Source organism: Catharus ustulatus, chromosome 5 (assembly GCF_009819885.2).
Source record: "Catharus ustulatus isolate bCatUst1 chromosome 5, bCatUst1.pri.v2, whole genome shotgun sequence".
NCBI classification, from domain to species: Eukaryota; Metazoa; Chordata; class Aves; order Passeriformes; family Turdidae; genus Catharus; species Catharus ustulatus.
The window spans coordinates 21,954,693-21,977,435 of record NC_046225.1 but is presented as its reverse complement, the minus strand read 5'-3'; the positions used below and the strand labels follow the sequence as shown (position 1 = coordinate 21,977,435).

Sequence of the window (22,743 nt, the reverse complement as noted above, 5' to 3'; positions counted from 1 at the left end):
CCAGTCAAAAGCATCACAGAAGTTCAACAAGGCCCAGTGCCAAGTCCTGCCCTTGATAACAACAACCCCAGGCAGCGCTACAGGAAAAGCTGCCTGGAGGTAAAGGACCTGGGGGTCCTGGTTGACAGCAGCTGAACATGAGCCAGCATGTGCTCAGGTGGCCAAAAAGGCCAATGTCATCCTGGCTTGGATCAGAAATAGTGCAGCCACACCATTTTGACTAAAATTTTGCTCCCAAACCAGAAGTGCAGCTTACATTCAGGAGCGGCTTATATATGAACAAATTTTGAAAATTTCCCAACCCGGAAGTCCAAGCCAGCAGCAACCCCAAACCAAGCCAGAGCCCGCCCGGCCCCGGGCAGCGGGGCAGTGGCGACACAGCAGCAGCGCTGCCTGGCCAAGGGGGCGCGGCGACGGCACCGGCTGGGCGAGCCCCTCTCCCGCTTCCCAGCGGCACTGGCCAGGGACGCCCCTCTCCCTCTTCCTGGCAGCAGCGGCGAGCAGGGCCGGGGCCGCTCCCTGGCGGCTGCCCCAAGCAGGGCTGAGCCAGTAAACTCCACAATCCTGCGATTCTGTTACTAATTGGCAACTTTGTGAAAGTTGCACGCAGATTCTTGCTGTGAACGAAAGTGAGGCTAATAATCCGGCGCGGCTTATATATGGACAAAGAACGAAATGTTGCCAACACCCGGACCTGCGGCTTATAATCAGGTGCGGCTTGTAAGCGTGAAATTACTGTAATTACAGTCATGCAGGTAAACATGAGAGCGTGCTTTACTTAGTAATTACTAGTCAGGTTATAAGCAGCATTTTATCTCTTTTTCATTTTTTTCTGAAGGAAAAATCTTGATTTCAGAATGTTGGACATAATTTTAAAAAAGATGGGGCTTGAAGTCCCTAGGAAAGCCATACAGTGCTGACTTCCACCCAAGAGGTGGGAAAGCAAGTGTGTGGCCATGTCAGCAGTGGTGGGGGCTGTGCTTGTGGCATGTCAGGCACTCACAAAACAAGCAGGGTGTTGCATGCGGTAAGAAATATTCTGTTGCAGCACTTCCGACTTACTGATTATTGTTTTTTCCCATCAGCATGACTGGCACATTGTCCTTGGACACAGTGAAGTGAAAGCCATTCCAACAGATTAATGAGTAACTAGACTGCAAAACTAAGAAGTCAGGAGCAGATATAGCCACAACCAGTCAGTGTATGTTTCTTAAGCAGCTTGCTCAATCCCATGTTTTAATGGATGACCTGGGCTCTTATAAGTGTCACCAAAGTTCATCAGCAAAGCCTGCATGTTCTTACTGTGTCTCTGCTGCTGTGAATTCAAGAGCCACTCTCTCTGTTTCTCTTTGCACCTCTAGTGCCACTGAGAGTAGTGAGCTTGGAGCACAGCTTCCAGGGAGGTAGAAAAAGGGAAACAGCTTCCAGCAGAGCTGTTGCTTTTGTCCCATGATGTTGAGGGCAATCACAGGTGGGCTGCAAGAAAGGGCAGGGAAGAGCATGAGAAAGGAGTCAGGAAGACAGAAGCTCTGAAAGAATGAGCATTCATCAGATGAGCAGTTCACTCTCATTCTAGCACTTTTTCTGATTAAGGGGTGGGACCTGAGCTGGGAGGCTTGGCTAAAAGACCAGAGCAGTCCACTTGCGGGACTGCTTCACACAACCAGCTTCCAGTGTGCTGGAGAGGACTTGGGGTACCAGCAACCCAGCTGCTCTGGGAGTGACTGAGCTCTTGGGGCAAGAAGTCAGCAGTGGCAAGATTTGAAACAGACACACCGGTCAACATGAGCACAGCAGGCAAAGTAAGAAACAGTTTGTATTAGGAAAGTTTCTTTGCTGCAGTTGAGTAATGCATTTTTAAATGTGAATTCTTTGCAGGGACAGTGTAAATCCTGGTGGTGTAGCACAGATTAGAGTTTAGGATGAAGCTGGTACAGAAGAACTGCCTTTATTTGCAGGCTGGTGTAGTTTCCTAGGAAATGGCTGTTAAGTCTTCAAGGCAATAGTTTATTTGAGGCAAGATAAGGTAACAGCACCAGAATAAGAACAACATCCCGTCTGGGTGTTTTTAATCACTTAAAATATGATAGAATATACTAAGTGTTTAGATCAATGCATTTATCTGCTCTACCAGTTTCCATTCTGAGATCCTATAGTAACTGAAACTATTTTTAGTTTATTTATAATTCTATCAGCTTGTTTTCTAAAAAGAAGATATAGCTAATATTGTGTTAAATTTATATAGCTAATATTATGTTAAATTTCAGGGTGAATTGTGCTGGCATTAGGACAGTCATTAAATTTGAATATGTATATAACAAGACTCAAACTTTAATTACAGTTATTTCACGAATACAAGCCGCACCATTTTGACTAAAATTTGGCTCCCACACCAGAAATGTGGCTAATACTCAGGAGCGGCTAATATGTGAATAATTTTCTGACATTTCCACCCTCAGAAGTGGAAACCGAGTGCCGAGTCGAGCAACTTGCCAGTAAAAGCCGGCATTTCGCGATTGTTACAAATTGTTACTCTGTTGCGCCGCGGGTGGAGCCTGGCTCCCTGCAGGCAGCATGGGGGGCGGGGAGAGAGGCGGGAGAGCTCTCTCCTTCCCTCCTCTGCCGCAGCCCGGGGGAGAGACGGGGGGGGCCCCGTGCTGCCTTCCCTGCGGCCCGTGGGGTAAGCGGGGGGCTCTTGTCCCTGCCCGCTGTGGCAGGAGCAGGCAGGCTCTGTCCCCGCCCGCCGCCGCCGCCGTGGGAGCGGGGGGGGCTCCGTCCCTGCCTGCCACCACGGGGCAGCGCCGGGCCGGGGTGACCGAGCCCAGTGGCAGTGGCGGCCGGCCCTGAGCGGCCCCGCCGAGCGGCAGTGCCGAGCTGGGCCACCTGACCCCGTCAGCAGCCCCTAGCGGGCTGAGCCTGCACAGCCTTAGCTGAGCCAGTAAACCCTGCCCTGCCACAGTTCTGTTACTATTTGGCAACTTTGTTGCACGCGGGTCCTTTGTTGCACGCGAATGACAGAGCAGCTTATACTCAGGTGCGGCTTATTTATGGACAAAGAACGAAATGTTTGCCAACACCCAGAGATGTGGCTTATAGTCCGTGCGGCTTGTATCCATGAAATTACTGTAATGAAGACCAGAAGTAAATTTCACATGCAATGCAGTACTGAGATGGGATTGCAGTGAGTGGTTACATCTTTACTAGAAATTAGATGACAAGAGAGTTGGAGGTTGATACCAATACATGTTCCTTCTTGCACTGCTGGCAAGATGCTAACAGACACCTAGGGACCTGCAAGAGAGATTAAGGGACAAGAAACTAGAAATGGAAAACAAATGAAAGTATGTACCTTGCTAGAGTGTGCCTTAAGATAGTACCAGGATCATTTGTTGTTACTGCCAGCTGTCTTCAGTATTCTAAAACCAGAAGAGAAAGGGAAAAAAATTGTTCTTTAACTCTGAGTTACTGGAAGTGCAAAATTAATTGTAGGTTAGATGTAGTAAGTTCACCAAGTTCAGTTCTCTACCCAGCATTGGATGGAGCACAGTAAATGAAGGATTGTGATGTAGATTAACTGCTTTGATTTCATCGTGTTTATCTTGGATTAACACGAGAGTTACAGTGCAATTTATGTAACCAAGCAGAATAGTCCTTGTGTCCTGTACAAGAGTGTGTTCTTACAACTGTCCTCCCCCTCTGGTAGAACACAGGAGCAGACAAAAAATGGTTATGCCAGTGCTTGTCTTAGCAGACGAAGTGGTGATGGTGTGCTATTGCTGCATATGTGGGATCCTGTTGCAATCTGTAAAAGCTCACAGGGACTAAACAGCTAGAATAATATATAGTTAACTAATGTCTAGTTATAGAAGAGATTTGTTTACTCTCCACACTTTTGGCCACCTTTGTTCTTAGAAACACTATGTGTGCTTTGCATGTGCACGTCATGAAATCATCACTGTCCTATGTGGGATACAACATAAATGCATAAACTGCCTTTTTTTTTTTTTAAAGTAAGTTTCCTGGAAAATGGTGCCCTTTAAAATGTGACCTTTGACCACACTTGTAAATTTTTTGTTAATCACACTTGCATCTGAACAGTAAATTTAAATGTAGTGCAAATATTTCTTGAGGCAGTTATTTTCAAAGCATTGTGCCCATCCCACTTCTGTTTCTAGCTGCTGAAAATCTGAAATTTTATTTCATATGTTTGGTATTTCCTAGTAATTATTTTCTTTGTTAGCAGTTTTGAGTTTGTGGATAATCAGACATTATTTCTACTTCAAAAGTTTTGATACTAAAAATTTATTTGTTTGTTTGTTGTTTTCCCCTGTGAATTTCACAGCACACTGGTATTAAGTTGTCCTAATCACACAGGATAAATATGCTTCACACATAAGTTAAACTTCTTGCATCCTGGATTTGATTCCCCTCCATTTCCTTCTCAAGATAATGCCAACCAAACACTTGCAGCCAGTAGACTTAACAGAATGACTGAGGACTTTAGAGTGTGTCACCCAGGAAAATCATATTTCAGGGACTAGGGTTGTTTAAAGACCTAGGTCTTTATAAGGATCTTTATAAACACCTCCAAGGAAGAATAGCAATTATGGGGACAGAGAGGTCCCACTGTTTTTGAATACATTAGGATTGAGCTTGCAGGAAGGAAACCTGTTTGAGAGCCTGGCATGAGCTGTGGACAATGCTCTTTTCTGAGGACATTTATCTCCCAGTGGCAGATGGTCAGAGGAGCCCTAAGGCCTGTCTTTACCAGGACAAAGCCTGAAGAGTAACGGACAAATTTCCGTCTAAGAGATGAAAAAAAAACCTGTCTTGGATAATTGGGTAGTAAATCCACCTGAGTTAAATATCCCTTCTGAGGAGGGTATCTAGCATGGAAATTACTGCACTTGAAAGGACTGTTCAAGATCATCTCTGTGTAGTGCTACATCAGTTTGCGCAGGTGTCCTTTCAGCAATCACCCCATGGCTGAACTTGGGCTCTACTAGAATGTTATAAACCTGTACTAGGCTCTGAATTCCACTTTTAGTGATTTTGTCAGTTCCAAACACAGACAGTTCTAGGCAACACAGACTTTATCACAGCCTGGTAAGTGACATCATTTAGTGTGCCATCTTCAAGAAGATACAAATACAGACAAGTAATCTAAGACAGCAAAAGAAATTGACCAAGGAAGTTCACAAAGCAGCAATGACAATAGGTAAGGTATCCCATTACCTAGGAGACCATTACACATGCAGCTGAAAACCTGATGTGATAGAAATAGCAAAGTCAGACATGATCTTGGTGGGGGGAAAATAGGCTTACACTGACCTTTAGTGTTGACTTTTTTGTTTTGTTTGGTTTTTTCCCCTGTAGTTTCCATCTCTTCTCCACAATTATGAGCAAGAATTTCATACGCAGAAACAGAAGAATCTGTCTGTATGCTGACTTGAATATGCAAGTGCCATTCCCCTTTTTTTGCTCTGTTTGCAGGTTATTAAATGCAAGGCAGCTGTGCTGTGGGAATTCAATAAACCATTCAGTATTGAGGAAGTGGAAGTTGCCCCCCCAAAAGAACATGAAGTTCGCATAAAGGTACTAAAAATAAAATTTAAAATAATTCCTATGACTTGCATTCTATCTTGCTTTTAATAGTTTTATAAATCTTTAAGACCCAGACAGAAAACATTCTACTAGAAAGTAGTTACTAATTGGTGAGCTCCTATAGAACATGTTTAAAGTCCTTAATTTTATGATGAGGTTCTTTTTTAAAGTAAAAAGTTCTTCAGGGTTGTATTTTTTGTTTACTGACATCTGTTTTTCTAATAGGCTGAAAAAAACTACAGTACAAGGCAAAATTCAGAATTTCCTGTAGTGTGGAGCAACAAAATTTCTTTTACCTTGAATCTATGCTTGGAAATAGCTCATTAGGCCTGAGAGCTTCCTTTTTTACTCAGATATTTGCCTTAGTGGAATTCAGCAGCAGCCTTAATTTTTGAGCAGTTTCAAGCGTTACACACGTGACAAAAACCCTCTCATGGAGTTGACAAATCCATTTGTCAGAAGTTGTGAATATACCTGAATATTTCAATAGAAATAGTGTTGTTCTAGCTGCAAGAAAAGGCAAAATGTCACATAAAACACTATGTAGCTTAATTTTTTTTAATGTATCATATACAAATATTTTAAATATATACACAGTACAATAATTATTATGTAATGATCTAGAACATAAAATCATTGTATAATACATCATTTATATAAAATATCTATTATATATTGTCATATAATCTAAATATAATAAGCATTAAATATTTCTATTCCTAATAAAAACAGAATATTTCTGTTTATAAATAATATGTAATATTTATATAATATTACACACTTTTCTTTTTAAGTATTTCTATATAAATATTCAGAATAATTTAATTTACTCTATTCTCCCTATATAATTGTAGAATTGCTAGAACATTGATTTTCTAGAGAAAATTCATCAAACTCCCTATAGAGCTCAGTACTGCATAGCAAACATCCACAGAGGAGCTCTGCTCTGTAAATTAAAGACTAAATACCATGAAAATCTTAAATCAGACAACTAAATTTGTTTTATCTGTAGATTTATTGTGTGCAAATTGGATTTTGGAGAGAAGCAAGCGACTTGTCCAAACATAGAGTATCATTTCACTTCTGCGTATGACCTGACATAGTTAAATGCAGAAATATTCTTGTCTTTCTGTGAATCAGATTATGGCCTCTGGGATCTGCCGCTCCGATGACCATGTGATAACTGGTGCACTGGTTGAGCCTCTTCCAATAATTCTTGGGCATGAAGCAGCTGGTGTTGTGGAGAGTGTTGGGCAGGAAGTGACTTCAGTCAAACCAGGTATGAAACAGCACTGAAAACAAACCTTGTGCTGAGTTTACAGACTCCTCCTTAAGTCAAAGATTATTACATCCATGAGTATTTTACTGCACGGGAAAATATTCCAATTTCAACTTTTTCAAGGATACCTCAAAGGATATAAATATGCTCTTTATGCCTTTCTGTGTCCCCAATATTGATTTTCTACTCAATTTCTTTTGCTTTTAACAAAACATCTGCAGCTTGTTTTCCACCTACATAGCACTCTTCCTGTCATGGGACTAAGAACGTAGAGTCTTTGCTGCTGTTCATGTGAAATCAGGCATTAGCTGCAGGTTCTCTGAACACAGTTTATACAGCTCACCCTTCTCAAGAATAAGGCAAAGCAAAGCACTAGATGACAAACATGCCAAAGCACCTTTCAATTCTCGCAGCAGCTAAATAATCCATTGACTTCAGTTGACCAGAACTTAGGTCTTACTTCACTTTAGAAGCATCAGGGCACAACTGGGATGCTCATCCTGCTGCAGGCTTTGCATGTGGGCAGCACCAGTGCAGGTGAGGCAGCATTGCTTCCTGAGGGCAAGATTGCTCTGAGAACACTCATCTGGACCAGCTGCTCCTCTCCCTACATTCTCCTTGAACCACAGTGCATAAATAGTCAGTGAACGATGATAATTTTCAGCCAATTGATGCAAGATGAGATGAAATTTCTCTACACTTTGATAGGACCGAAAAAATTCTAACAAAGGCTAAATTATTAAGAGAAAATATGCATGACAAATAAAATCTACACAGAAGCACTCAATTTCCAGGCAGTTTGTTACGATACCTGAGTAGCCCACTTTTAACACCTCTGTACTTCCAGTGTTTTTGTCCATACTGACAAGTATGAAGTCTGTCCAAAGGAGATTGGTATGTATAACAAAAAAATTTATTAGAGATTTCTGCTTTAACTCCAAACAAATATGCATATTGCAAATTTCAGTGACAACTCTAGCTGCTTTTTCTCTTATGTCTGGGTTCATAAATCTCTTTGTTGTCTTATTCTAGCTGCCCCATGTTTCCAGGTGAGCTGAAATAGCAGGCCTGAACACATACATTCACAAAATCACGTTTCTCAGATGTTGCTTAATTTGCACCTCCAAGTTCTGAAAAAAAGGCTTCAACTTGTGCAATGTTTCTTTAGCAAAATGGTTATTGAGCCCATATCACAGTTTTAAGTTATCTCAGGGTCAAGGTACTGGGGACATTTAATGTTCTGTAGGTTTTGGTTTTGGTTTTTTTTTGGTGGAAATCAAAAATTTCCCTTGACTTTCAATGTGTGAAGGATTAGCCACATTTTAAAACTGACGAATCATAAACTGATATGTATTAGGAAATACCTGTTTTAAGATTATTAGGTATTTACCATATATCATTGCTGTGGAAATTGCATAGGAGTAAAAAATTGCACTGGGAAACTATGTGCTACTTTGTTAATTACATAATTATGCTAGAGAATTAGAGATGCTGGTTTAGATTTTGTGTGCCACTGCTTCTCAGACAAGTATTTTACCCACTTTTACTCAACACAACAGTAATAGGACTGCTATATAGCAAAGATGCTCAAAAGGACTGGCAAATTAATTCTTAATTCCCCATTCTTTCTATCCATGGTTAACAGACCTGTTATCTTGGCACTCCAATCTGCTGTCATAGTGGATGCCAATTTTTATCTCAGTTTCTTCACCGAAAGAAGGTGTATTACCACCTTCTTTTTACACAGAAGATGCAATAAACTGCTGAGTAAGTACTTCAGAAGTGTCGGTAACATGGTTTTATGACATAGGTCTGACTCAGTGCTGTGGAAAGCCACCAGAAATTTTGCATATCAAAACTAGTTATCATAAATTTGCCCTAATTATGTCTTTTATATAAAACACAGCAGAAGGAATTAAAACAATTGTGCATTTCTAATGCCTATTTGCCCGGGATTAAATACACTTGCTCCATATTTTTACCTGCATACTTCTTGTTTCCCTTTTTAAATCCTCTGTCATTACTGTTTTATTTCTAGGAGACAAGGTTGTTCCACTCTTTCTTCCACAGTGCGGAGAGTGCAAGAGCTGCTTAAACACCAAGGGTAACCTGTGCATTAAAACTGAGTGAGTTTTCCTGGATTACTTACAACCCTAATTTAATCTGACTTTATCCAAAACTAATTACAAACAACAAATTTCACTTGCCATTATTTCTGGTCATCTTTCAAACAGCTTTGGTTTGAAACGTGGATTAATGGCTGATGGCACCACCAGATTCACCTGTAAAGGAAAAGCAATTCACCATTTTCTTGGTACAAGTACCTTCACTGAATACACAGTAGTGCATGAATCTGCTGTGGCCAAAATTGATTCCACTGCTCCTCTGGAAAAAGTTTGTCTAATTGGCTGTGGATTTTCAACTGGTTACGGGGCTGCTCTGCAGACTGCCAAGGTAAATATTGTGGTGGGTGTTTATGACATTTTATGGTGTCTGTGCAAGATTGTGTATCCTGCAGTGGGTTATCAGCATGGCAGCCAGGAGGTATAGACTCTGTTTAGTCTGGTATGGTAAGAAGATATTAGTTCTTTGCCTACTTCAGAAATCAGAAATCTTCAGTTCAAAATTCAGTAAAATTACTTATCTAGAATGTTTTCCCTCATAGCTTTATCACCCCTAGAAAAATATTACAACTATTTCAATTTTATTGTAACTGAACTCTAGGAATACATAGAAGCCTATATAGGCAACACTCATAATTGTAACAATATAGGAATGTGAGTTTTAGAGCTGGCACTGTCTCCAGTTGAGTGACACTACAGATCTTAACACCACTGGAATATAAAAAAGAGGTGTGTCTAAGCCTGAAGCTGAGACATACAATGGCCTCAGAATTGTATTTCAAGGACAATTACCATTAGTCACATGTAGCATTATAACAGCAGAGCTGGCTACTGCACTAGCAGGTATGCATGTGCAATTCCTTCTCAGCAGGCAATCTCTAAATAGTGAGAAGTGGCTTAAATGAAATCATGTTGATAATGAGGAAATGCATGGTGCTTTCCCTAGCCTATAACAATATCCATGTTTATGTGATTGTTATTATAGGTGGAACCAGGCTCCACCTGTGCCGTTTTCGGCCTCGGAGGAGTTGGCCTCTCTGTTGTCATGGGCTGCAAGGCAGCTGGAGCTGCCCGCATCATTGCCGTGGACATCAACAAGGACAAGTTTGCCAAGGCCAAGGAGCTGGGAGCCACTGACTGCATCAACCCTAAAGATTTCAATAAACCCATCCATGAAGTGGTGATGGAAATGACCGGCGGGGGTGTGGACTACTCCTTTGAGGTCATCGGCCGTACAGATACCATGGTATGCAACCAAAATATGGGTAACACGAGGCCTTAACTTGCTAGCACTCCCTTCACCAGACCACCAAGCACCAAGGAGGAGGAGCTGGGAGCCACTGGCAGAGTGCTAAGCTAACTTCACACCTGATAAGTCCAACTGTTGACCACTCAGATGCAGGGACAGAAGCACACTCAAAAATTTAGGAAAGAGAACTTCAATGTAGTGCCCTGGTCAAGCCAGGGTGGCTACACTCCAAATAGACCATTATCTGCTCTCCAGAAGTGGCTTATCACTAATAATTTAGACAAAATGAGAGAGAAGAGCAAAGCTAGGATATACTTAAGCAGTGAGAGCAGATACAATGGTGTGAGCAGATACAATGGACAATTTTTTAATGTGGTTTCCAGTTACCAAAAATGAATTGCAAGCAGAGCCCTGAGAGGACAAGATGGAGTCTAAACTTCTGTGCCACAAGGACAAAGCTTGCCTGACTCTGGGTGTCCCTCTGTTTCTAATGCAGACTGCAGCCTTGGCCTGTTGCCATAATAACTATGGAGTCAGTGTGATTGTGGGAGTGCCCCCTGCAGCACAAAAGATCACTTTTGATCCCATGCTCCTCTTCACTGGTCGCAGCTGGAAAGGCTCTGTCTTTGGAGGTAAGGACTTGGAAAGATGTGATTTAATTGGCTTGGGAAACTTGTAAATCATCTTGAATGAAACAGGATATGTCAAATTAATTGTTTAGGCTGTCTTATTGGAAGTAGTATTGATGGCCATTTTGCTGACAAAGGAGTTGAAAGGTAATTAATTATGGGAACTGCTAGTGAAAGGCAAGAGAAGGAAGAAAAAAAACAGAAAGGGAGGGAGGGAGGGATGGGGAAGAAAGGGAAGAGAAGAAGAGGCAGAGAAAGAAAGACATAAAAAGACAGAAAATGTAGAAAAAGTGGGAGGAAAGAAGAGGGAAAAATGAGAAAAAAGTAGAGAAGCAAAAGAAAAGAAATATGAAATAAAATGAGGGGGAGGGGAGGGAGGAGGATGGATAAAAATAAAGAGGAGTAAAAAAATAAGAAGAGAGATAAGAGGAGATAAAGGATAGAAGATAAAGGGGAGAAAATAGAAAATCATAAAGAGGGAGGGGGACAGAAGGAGGGGAGAAAAAGAGCAAGTGCGAAAAAGGGAATGAGAACAATAGAAAGAGAGGGAGAGACAGCAGGAGAGATGGAGAGTCAGGACTGTAAAGGACTTCAGGACTTATACTCAGCTGAGTTCCACAGAGGTCAGACCCCAGCTTAGCCCCTGGCCAGCTGCCAACAGTACCTTCCCATTCTTTCTCTTTTTGGAGCTCTCTCAGCAGTCCCACACTCAGCATGTCCTAGCTCACTCAACACAAACAGAAAACTTGTTTCCAACAACCGGTTTTCTCACTCATAACCAGTTCCTCTCATGTACTCAAGAGACAACTGAATAAAATAGAAGAGACAAATCAGGTTCTTCTAGAAGGGCATCCTACTATTTATGACAGCTTTATCTAGTGGTGCTTGTAAGTAAAGAGACATATCCACCCACTCCCCAGTTTTGAGCAGACAATCAAGTTTCAACTTACCAACATGGATGTCAACACTCTGCCTTTTGTATGAAATGTGATTAAGCTGAAACATTATTTAATGTGGGGGAAAGTTTGGATTCTGTAGAGACTGACATTTGTACTGGTGTTCTGCTGAATTTGTTATATGTGGAATAGCTGCACTTTGTGACATGGGCACTTTGTTCCCATGTTTCCTGCTGGCACCCTGTGTTACAAAGATAAAGCCATGCTACCACATTTCATTGTATTACTCTGCTATAGAAAGTTTGTCTAAAAATTTAAGCTGCCCTAGGTTTTATGTATTTTCAGAAGCATTTAATTTCATTATGCATTTTCTGTGGGGATTTTTTTCAGGCTGGAAGAGTAAAGATGCAGTTCCCAAACTGGTTGCTGACTTCATGAATAAAAAGTTTGTTCTGGACCCATTAATAACCCATACACTACCTTGGACAAAGATCAATGAAGGATTTGATCTTCTAAGGACAGGAAAGAGGTAAACATTGTTTCATTGTAAAGGTTCTGTATAAATAACCTAAAGGAGATGTATGGTAAGACAAAGTCTGACTTCACGGTAGAGCATGGGGAAGGCAGACCAGCATGCCCTCTTAATTCCTCCCAGTGTGTTCCCATGGGTTGCAGCTGCAGTAACAAAGCCAGCAAACCTTCACCTTTTGACATGCAGTGGGCCCTTGCAGAGGAGCTTTCCTTGCAGAGGAACTTTCAGATTCTAGTTTGAGCAGAGACACTGGGTAGCAGAGGGAGAAAAGACTACACAATTGAGGAAGTCCCTTCCCAGTACCCATTGGAACACACAACCAAGGGAGTATGGGAGTGCCAAGCTGCAGAGTGCCAAGGGTTAGCTACATTTTATTCCAAGAAACATTTCAGGATGAAGAGCAAGAACACAGAAGTAGCCTATTCCTCTTTTGAGGAACAGAGTCCCTGTCCAATTGGTCCTAAAGTCACTGTGTACTTTACCTTGAACTTCAGAGCTTTTAAAACAGGAAAGTACTTGGTGTATATGTATACATTGCAAACTCAGAATTTAGCTCTTGTGCTTTCCTCAAATATTGTGAAAGTTCAGCTCAGACTGTTTTCATAGGGTGTTGAAATTGGAAATATTTTTTGACGGAGACATTTGACAAGATTCACCATGGGAATTGGAAATTGTTCTTGGGAGAAGTAGGAAATACCTTTGTATGTGTGGAGACTACCCTTTTTGAAAGTCTAGATCTTGATAACTTACAGAGTCTGGAGAATTACATTCATGTTATCTTTTCATTGTCATTTGCTAGCAGTTGTTTTAGATTTTACTTGCTCTGAATACAGAAAGCAAGTAACAGAAGAATTTCAGCCCCTGAGGTTTGTTCTCAGGTTCGAACGATGCAGCACACACTTAGTTTTTTGATTGTCTTTATTTTACATCAGCTATAAATGTTAGTTTTAGTTTTTAGTATAACAAATGGGAAAGTGGTGAGGACAGAGATGCCAGCAGCTTTGGTAAGATACTGATAGTCAGCCTGAAAATGGAGGCACGTTGCAGCTGATAATTTTTATGGAGTCTGCTTCAGTGTATCAGAGCAGAATAAACTGTACCAGTTACCCTGTAATTGGAAAGATGTGTCTAGGCCCCTCTCTGAGGAATTTCTCAGGCTGTAGCTGCTAATTAATTACCAGGATCCCTGAGCTTCATCAGTGAAGGCTTTGCAGTCTTCTGTGAATTTTGTTCTCTACATCTGCAGCAAAGTTTGCACATCTGCTCTGTCATTTTGCTGCAAGCTGGGGCAGGGGCAGGCTGGGAGGGAGTACCTATTTGACAGCAATAGCACAGATGATCAGAGAAAACATCAGTGTTCTGCTGATGTCAGCCCAGGGGATTTTCTAGTCACTAACTTATTATTTTATATTGCAGCATCCGCAGTGTCCTGACATTTTAGGATTCCTAGATGTTAAGCAGCAGATGGCTCAGCACCAGTATGAACTTCACCATCCTCCAATACAACTTATATAAATGCAAACCAAGACCTTCCTGAAAGATCTACCACTCCCTTGAATAAAAGGATCAAGCTCAAACCCCACATTTCAAGCACAGAATTTATAAATTAAACCATCTCTATCCTTCTATCTCTTTCTCCTCATTCTTGTTTTAAATCCTTTCTATTGTGATGCAATTTTTTTAAATAGCCAGTAATGAATTATAGGACTTACTTGTATCACAGGTGCTATAAAAAGTTTTGATTTTTAAAAGTTACTTATCATATGCAATCTTTTAATAAAATAAAAAGGAATGAACTGTTTCTTTGGGCTTTTATAACACTGCAAGCTTAAGAAATTTGTACATGCAGTTTAGCATAGTAAAAGTCTAGGTTGGAACTGTGTATCCATCCTGAATGACCGTATCATTCCAGTGCCTAATAAGCAAGGAATGATATAGCAGAAATTAAAATTTATGGTGACTATGTGTTTGAATTAATAATTTAAGCAAATCATAGACTTAGGTACTGGAGAATGTCTCACCACTCAGTATTTTACCAGATTAACACTCCCAAACATTTTATGCAAAACTAGTGTGTTGTTGTTCTGTGTGGTGGTTTGTATTTGGTCTTTGGGTGGTTTTTTTTTTACCTTTATGCCTCTTTCTTGGGGTTACTTTAGTTGTTGATCAGTGTTTTAGGTTTTAAACCTTTAGCCAATTTATACAAGTGACTCTGATGTTTGGGAAGCAGTGTGAAGGAATACAGATGTGCACCAAGTATAGGTTTTTGTTTCCATTATACAAAGGGGAGGCTTCTTCATTTCTTAAGTATGAATACAGAATAAATGGGAAGAAACAGGTGACTGGTAACAGTTTGCAACAACTCAAACATAAAGCATCTTACTGTTTTCTGAAACTGCAATGTGGAAGTAGGAACAAAGGCTATTTCTATCTCGGCAAATATGGTCAGTATTAACATATCTTTAGTATGGACTAATCAGAGCTGGAAGGCACTCAAACACGTGGCAGCTGGGTAGAACAGCCTGTGAAGCAAAGGGACTGTGCTACTGATGACTTACATGCTTGTGTCAGCAAAAAGAGTCTTTGAGTGCCCCAGTTAGTTTAATGATTTGAGTATCAAGAGATTACAGTTTAACAGAAGATCGTTATACGTGTCTATAAACTAAACTTACACAACAATTGAGAGCTGAACTTCAGTCCTCAGTGTAGAAGAGCTAAAGTACAACAAACCTCACTTCTATCCTCTTCAGGACGACAAAAAGCCCATTTTTGCAGTTATCATCTGCTAAGCATAGGAAATGCCAGCTGTTAGTATCTTAAGTAGGATAGTTGCTGGAGTCCAAAATAATAAACCCATTGAATCATTTTATTAGGGATATTTTATAAGGCAGCCATTTAGATCTGTCTTCACATGGAGGAATTAAGTGTATTCTGACCAGGAAACAAGAAGTTCATAGTTTCCTAGAGTACTTTGCCCTGCAGACCCTCAGCTGAAAATTAATTTAGTTGTGTGATTGTATAGCTTGGACAGAAGGTTTCTGATGGCCCTTCCTAATGCCTCTCTGGCTCTGAAGTACTCCAGGGGGGTCCAGGAGCTCTGTACAGCTCCTGCACAGCTCTGTGTAAGCGTCCATTTAGGAGCTTTCCTGGGAGTGAGTGGAGACCACATGCACTATGAGAGCACCAACTGTCCACTAGCACATGATGACCCCACAAAAAATCAACAAAGACATGAAAAATCCAGTGATTTCTCAAGAAACAAACTATCTACCAAAGCACAAAAGGTGTTTCCTCAGACCCTGAACTATGGTAGTGTTTAACTGAACATCACTTGGCTTTGCCTACAACTGAGTACCCCCATGTTTCTGCTCTCCCACCACATCCCACCCACCCAGACGCTCCCCCAGAAAATGGCACACGCTCCAGAGTGCAGCTCTATTTTAACATGCTTTTAAGATCATGCTTCCTGACAGTGCATCAAAGCCAAATGATCATTCCCACAAAATGTAATTCCCTCCAATTCTTCCAGGTTATCAGATGGACACCACAGATCCCAGCAATAAAAACAACTATGCTACACAGATACACGAGAGACAACAAGTCCATGTTTTGTTCAGGGGTTATCACATCTTTGGACAAGGGAAAAAAAATTGCTCTGGACAAGTGAATTTTTTTTTCTCTAAGAAGATACATAAATCATACTAGAAGCCATGACAGATTTATTTCTTTTTTAATGCAACACATTCGCTAGGTTGAATACTTTACTTTAAAACTTCATTTTAAAACTCTTTATTCCTGGGAAATTATTGTTCATGGTCTGATTGAGGCAACCAGAGATGTGCAAACAAATATATGTAAAAGTAGACATTTCTTGGGGAAAGCTGCTAAACATCCCTGTTTACCTGGAATACAGATAGAAATGATCCACAAGTGCATGTCTGCTCTAAAGCCAGCTGCCTACCTCCAAGACAGGAGCAGGTCATCACCTAGAGGCTGAGTTGACCAGCAGGGCTGGGGAACTGAATGCCAAGCAGTACTTCCATGTGACTGGGACCACTGCCAAACCACATGGCTGCCATGCCCTGTGCAAGAGCTCAGACAGCTGCTAGGGCAGGACAGAGCAGTCGGGCTGCATCACAGAAGCTGGAGATAGAGTTGGCAGGCCAAGCCCCCAGCTCTCAAGTTGTCTGAATCCAAGTCCTGCAGGTGCTACCGACCTTCCCCCTCAGCCCATGAAACAGCGTTGGGACATTGAATAGCAAGCACCAACACAAACCTCAGCGGGCAGTCAGCTGAACACATAAACGTGGGGCTGATGTCTTTGCTAACACAGCAGCAGTTTCCAAACACACACTGTGCTCGTCTCAGGCTGGTCCTGCAACAAGCTGCTGCTCATCCTGTCTCCCCTATACATCACCTTGTCCAATGCCTCAGCAGAGGACAGCTCTGGGGGAACCTGAAGAACCCAGGGGATGTGAACCCACAAACCAGGTAACACAGGAGCGATGTGTCCTTGGGGAAAAAAACCTTTATTGACAGACCCTCCCCTTATTGCTCTAGTGAAAATAGCAACATTAACACAGACAGTAAATCTTCAACCTAGTAGGGGATGTGGATTTGTCCATCATACCACATTTTCACTGCCATTTGGGTTTTTTTTAAATTTTAACCTCTTTGCAAAAATCTTAGTGTGAACGGCCAACAGGTCCAATGCTCCAAATTGGCAAAAAGGGGACGCTAAAGAAGCCCCAGCCGTGCCAAAAAATCTCCTTCCTCTACACTTGCCGGAAGTAATTGGAGGGGAAAAAAAACAACTCTGTCCTCTCTGAGCCTTCAAGGTGGGGAGAGCAAGGAATAGCCCAAGGGCAGAGTAACTGATAAAAGCCTCCCTGGAGGACTTCTGTCCCCATCCCTCTCCCTGTCGCTATCCAGCTCCTCCCCTCAGCACTCCCCGAGCTCCTCAGCAGCCGGCACCCGACACAGATTAACCAGAGCTCTCCAGCGACGGTGCCGCACCGGGACTGCTCCCGCTCCTCGCCTCGGGGATTCTGCAACGCGCGGGGACAGCAGATTCCCTCCAGCCTGCGGCAGCGACAGACACAGCTCTGCCAACACCACATGGCCACTGCGGGAAAAGTAAGGACATCGCATTTCCCCTCCTGCTTCCCGAGGTGCCCTGCTCTTGGCAAAATGCGCTGCAAAAGGTTCAGTCTGCACACCACTCTGCACGCCCTGTTTCCTCCGGCCTTACCTCCCACTCTTGCAAACCTCTGACAATTTCCCCAGATTCTGCTTTCGGACAACTGCACGCGTCCGTACCTGCACTAGGTAGCGCATTCCCCCTCTGTCCTGCCCAGCTGCTCAGGAGACAAAATACGGAGTTGTGCTGCTCTGCAGAACACTCTCCTGCTCAATCCCACTCTGTGCTCCTGCTCTGCCAGGAAAAGTAGCTCTTCAGTGGTGCCCTCTTCAGCCACTGCTCTCCTGCACTCAGCCTTGTCCATGGCAATGCCCTTTTCAAGCTGCAGGCTCCATTCTGCTGATGTCAAACTGCTTTCAGTTGGTCTGGGAACAGTTTGAGTGATGTCTCACATAAATAATCCTTTTGGCAAGGAGAGAACTTATCCATTGCCAGACAGACTGGGACTGTTTTGTAACCTCTTTTTAGGTACATTCAGCCCCCTGAAACTAAAAGTTCTGTCCTGCTTGCCTTAAGTTGCAGAAGTGCTCATGTTGCTGTCACATCTACCCTATGACACCAGATGAATCAGTCACTTCATTTTACATTTCACACTTCACGTGAAACCAGTGTTTACTGAACATTGTTTGGCTTCGCATACAGCTGAGTACTCCAATGTTACTGCTTTTCCACCACATCCCATCCAACTAGCAACCTCCAGAAAACAGCACAGGATTGTTGTGTAGCTCTACAAGTGTGTCCTGCAGTGTGCAGAGATATAAGTTGAGCAGCTCTGGCTTTCATGAGTGTAAGACAACTTTTGTCAAAGATGACCTTTTCCTTGCAATGTATTCCTCTTGGTTGCTTCCAGGTTATCCGGTGCAGGGCTGCTGTTGCCTGGGCCCCAGGCAAGCCACTCTCTGTTGAGGAGGTGGAAGTTGCACCTCCAAAGGCAGGGGAAGTCCGAATCAAGGTAAAAACACATTTTAATAATATTTTCTACCTTATGGGAGTTGCTCTTCTTGTGGACGTACCTTGGATGTAATCAAGTGATCTGTGTCCACTCGTGGGCCTTAACTGTCCAGAGACATTCTGTGGAAAATCCTTCTACAAACTGAGATAAACAGAGGCTGGACTGTATCTAGAAATCACCATTTACAGTAATTTCATGATTACAAGCCGCACCTGATTATAAGCCGCAGCTCTGTGTGTTGGTAACTTTTAGGTCTTTGTCCATATATAAACTGCACCTGATTATAAGCCGCACTATTGTTCGCAGCGAGGACCCACATGCAACAAAGTTGCCAATTAGTAAGAGAATCGCGGGATCGCAGGGTTTACTGGCTTGGCTTGGGGCCGGGCGGGCTCGGGCCTCTAGGGGATGCCGATGGGGCCAGGTAGCCCAGCTCGGCGCTGTCACTCGGGGCTGGCCACTGCTGCCGCTGGGCTCGCTCGCCCCGACCCGGCGCTGCCCGGCGGTGGCAGGCGGGGACGGAGACCGCCCGCTCCCGCAGCAGCGGCAGCAGGCGAGGATGGGGCCCCTTGGCTCCCGCGGCGCCGGTGGGTGTCAGGGACGAAGCCCTCCCGCTCCCATGGTGGCAGGAGGGGACAGAGCCTCCCTGCTTCCATGGTGGCAGGTGGGGATGGTGCCCACCAGCTCCCGCAACGCCAGTGGGAGGTGGGCGCGGAGCCCCCCTGTCTTCCCCCCAGGCCTTGGGACCAGCACGGAGCCCCCCGCCTCCACCTGCCATGCAACAGAGTAACCAATTTGTAACAATTGCGCAATCCTGGGTTTTATTGGCAGGTGCTCGGCTCGGCACCCTGGCTGGCACTTCCGGGGTTCGAAATTTCCAAACTTTTTTCATATGTTAGCCGCTCCTGAGTGTAAGCTGCATTTCTGGGGTGGGAGCAAAATTTTAGTCAAAATGGTGTGGCTTATAATCATGAAATTACTGTAATCTTTTCTCTCCACACAGATGGTGGCCACAGGCATCTGTCACTCAGATGATCACGTTTTGAAAGGTGCCCTGCCTAACATAGAATTCCCAGTTATACCAGGCCACGAAGGAGCTGGGATTGTGGAAAGCATTGGAGAAGGAGTGACCTCTGTGAAACCAGGTAACCAACACACATTCAAAAACACACTCTAGATACACGCCTCAAAGCTCTGCCAAGAACTCAGAAACTTCCTCCTGCTCCTGAAGCAGTGGTTTTAAAAATGCACTGGACTCTCATGTTCTACTTTCCCAGTCTGCTCCTCATAGTGGGGCCTAGACCATTCATCCTCACAGGGAAAGCAGAGGGTTCATGGCTGGTTTCAGCCGGAAAACTCAGGAGAGGCAATTCAAAAGGCAATGCCCTCAGGGCTTGTGGAGCGAAAGGCACCTAACACAGATCCACTTTGCTGCAGGAGACAAAGTCATCCCCCTTGCCCTCCCACAGTGTGGCGAATGCAGCTTCTGCAGGAATCCTGAATCCAACTACTGCCAGAAGTTCCAGTGAGTTTCCTTTGCCATCCCCTACACCTACATTGGATTGACTATATGACAAGTCTGACACCCCTATCAGTGCTTTAGGCAATCAAATATAAATGTTTGTACCACCCCACAGTTTCTCTGGACCTCAAAACCTGCTGCCAGACAAGACCAGCAGATTCACTTGCAAAGGGAAACAGATCAACCACTTCCTGTGGGTCAGCACCTTTGCAGAATACTCTGTGGTCCCAGAGTATGCCGTTGCCAAGATAGATGCTGCGGCACCTCTGGACAAAGTCTGCTTGTTTGGCTGTGGGTTTTCCACAGGCTATGGGGCTGCCATCAACACAGCCAAGGTTGGTACTCAGGAATGTCTAACACCCCAAGGCCACCCTCACAACCTCTTAAATCCTGGGCAAAAGAAACCTCCCTCTCTTGCTCTTCCTCCTCCTCTTGCTGCTGGAGACTCACAGGGTCGTGTCTGTGCAGGTGAAAGCAGGCTCCACCTGTGCCGTCTTCGGCCTCGGAGGAGTTGGCCTCTCTGTTGTCATGGGCTGCAAGGCAGCTGGAGCTGCCCGCATCATTGCCGTGGACATCAACAAGGACAAGTTTGCCAAGGCCAGGGAGCTGGGAGCCACTGACTGCATCAACCCTCGAGACTTCAAGAAGCCCATCCAGGAGGTGATCACTGAGATGACTGGGCAGGGCGTGGACTACTCCTTTGAGGCCATCGGGCATGTGGACACCATGGTAGGTGGCACTTCAGCACCTGTCCTCCCTCCCAGATCATCACAGGCTCCTCTCAGGCCAAAATTCACCCCTGTGGAAAGTTTCTTGTCTGCTACCTGCACTGCTGGATGCAGAAAGGCAGTCAGTTGGCTTGGGAATAAAACAGAGTACAAATTTTAAAAGAGGCCACAAGCTCTCCAGGTCTGCTTCACAAGGGGGGATGTGTGTTTTTTCAGATTACCATGGAGGAGCAGGAGATTGCACAAAAAGAGCATTCCCCTGACCAACTCAGCAGGGCTTTCCCTAATTCTCCTACCTGTCCCCTCAGATTGCTGCCTTGGCTTCCTGCAATATGAACACTGGCGTCTGTGTCATGATTGGGGTAACGGATTCAGAGATTTCCATCAATCCCACGCTTCTGCTGACTGGCCGCACCTGGAAGGGGACAATGTTTGGAGGTATAAGACTTAAGAATACAGTCTAAATATTTCAGCTTTTCCTTTCATGGTAGTAAAAGATTGTTTTCAAGTAGAAGACACCTGAAGAGGAGCACTGCATTGTCTGTATTGAACTTTAGCATTACAAATGCAAAGAATCATCGCTACTTGTTTCACGCAGTAAACCACTCATCCTAAAGAGCAGAAAATCTCTCACAAGGATGAGAGTGGCATCAGCACTGGTCACTCAAGCCTGACCTGCACAGTAACACTACCTCAGCAAAACAGCCTTCCTCCCATTATTCATGCAGCTGCTTTCTCCTATTTCTAGGCTGGAAGCCAAGAGACTCCATCCCCAAATTAATTTCCAGCTATTTGGAGAAGAAATTCAATTCAGACTTGCTGATCACACACACGCTGCCATTCGCTAAAGTGAACGAGGGATTTGAATTGTTACGTGCAGGAAAAAGGTGAGACCCTGACCAGCAGGACTGAGGTACAACAAACCCACACAACTCCTCCTAAAATTCCAACAGGCAGGGCACACAACCCTATCTCCACAAAGAGCACCTGAGCCTTTTAAGGAAGCAGAGCTTCACAGCTGAGGGATGGCAACCTCTGCCATAGCCCAGAGGGAAGAGCCCGTGCTCAGCACAGGGAACCCTCCTGCCCATGGTTCAGCTCAGCACAGATCAGGTGGCCTTATCCCCTGAGGGGATCCCCTCAGCAGGGATTTGAAGGCTGCCCCACTGCTGCAGGTCTCGTGCAGCTCAGTCAGGCAGAGGCTGGATGACAAAGAAGTGGCCGGTCCTCAGGCACACCTGCCTGCCACTCTGCCTGCTCCTGAGCTGCAGCAAACCCTTCCTTCCCTTCCACTTTTCAGTATCCGCAGTATCCTGCTCTTCTGAAGGACTCAACCAGGGAAGCTGAGCAGAGGGACCTGCACACAGATACTCCTGGGCTTTCCTGCACTTTCCTGCACTTTTCTCAAGCAGCACCTCACCTTTGGGGCACAAGGAGAGGACAATGAGGATCTCACCTGTGCTGCTGTCACTGCTGTCCTGTGCTGAACAAGATCCAGAAGGATGTCTCTCCAAAGGAATTGCTTTTACTAATAAAGGTTTTTAAACAAACTTGTCCAACACAGTGCACTCAATCAACAGAGAGTCCAGGGCTCTGGGACAATTGGTTGATGGATCAGAAACACAGCTCATGATTTCCTTGACCTATCTGTAACAACGAATTATACTGTTTGTAATAGGCAGATCCATCAAGTCAATGCATGGCTCTGAGGCTTGTGTACGCAAAAAAATATTGGGTTTTTTTGACTCCGGGGTGATCTATTCAACACCTGGTCTACTGACCTCAGACAGGATGAGCCTTTCTCAGAGGGGAAAAAGAGTTCTAGCTCAGGAGTTAGCAGGGCTCTTTGACAGAGCTTTAAACTAGTGTGGGAAGGGGAATGGGAAAATACCCGGCTGGCCAGTGATGAACAGTGGGAATGTGTCCCAAAACAGGAGGACAGAAGCACTACTGGGATACCTCAATCTGCTTCACAAGTGTTGGCTACAAAGTACCACATGTGGAAATATTTCTATACTAATAAATGAAG

At 43.9% G+C, this 22,743-nt stretch overlaps 2 protein-coding genes and 1 long non-coding RNA gene across 5 annotated transcripts in view; 2 read left to right on the top strand and 1 right to left on the bottom strand.

Annotated features, from left to right (window-relative positions):
* LOC116996195 overlaps positions 1 to 18,335 on the bottom strand; it is a 26,571-nt gene extending 8,236 nt beyond the window's left edge. Inside the window, exons 1-5 of one of the 3 annotated variants that reach the window (XR_004417901.1) lie at positions 17,632 to 18,335; positions 5,901 to 6,111; positions 5,332 to 5,517; positions 3,350 to 3,416; positions 1,303 to 1,476 (exon numbers count right to left, since the gene is read on the bottom strand). This is a non-coding gene — a long non-coding RNA (uncharacterized LOC116996195). The remainder of the gene's footprint in view (positions 1 to 1,302; positions 1,477 to 3,349; positions 3,417 to 5,331; positions 5,518 to 5,900; positions 6,112 to 17,631) is intronic. The other 2 variants (XR_004417902.1, XR_004417903.1) reach the window with 2 other exon arrangements.
* LOC116996191 (alcohol dehydrogenase 1) lies at positions 1,485 to 13,811 on the top strand. The gene is made up of 9 exons (XM_033059376.1): positions 1,485 to 1,802; positions 5,494 to 5,595; positions 6,745 to 6,883; positions 8,922 to 9,009; positions 9,118 to 9,337; positions 9,992 to 10,252; positions 10,752 to 10,887; positions 12,171 to 12,309; positions 13,729 to 13,811. Exons 1-9 carry the CDS (start codon positions 1,785 to 1,787, stop codon positions 13,751 to 13,753), a joined length of 1,128 nt encoding a protein of 375 aa, XP_032915267.1. The 5' UTR covers positions 1,485 to 1,784; the 3' UTR covers positions 13,754 to 13,811.
* LOC116996192 (alcohol dehydrogenase 1-like) lies at positions 17,071 to 22,743 on the top strand. Its single transcript, XM_033059377.2, has 9 exons — positions 17,071 to 17,448; positions 18,363 to 18,464; positions 19,468 to 19,609; positions 19,902 to 19,989; positions 20,102 to 20,321; positions 20,455 to 20,715; positions 21,023 to 21,152; positions 21,463 to 21,601; positions 22,015 to 22,743. The coding sequence occupies exons 1-9, from the start codon at positions 17,431 to 17,433 to the stop codon at positions 22,037 to 22,039; spliced, it is 1,125 nt and encodes a 374-aa protein (XP_032915268.1). The 5' UTR covers positions 17,071 to 17,430; the 3' UTR covers positions 22,040 to 22,743.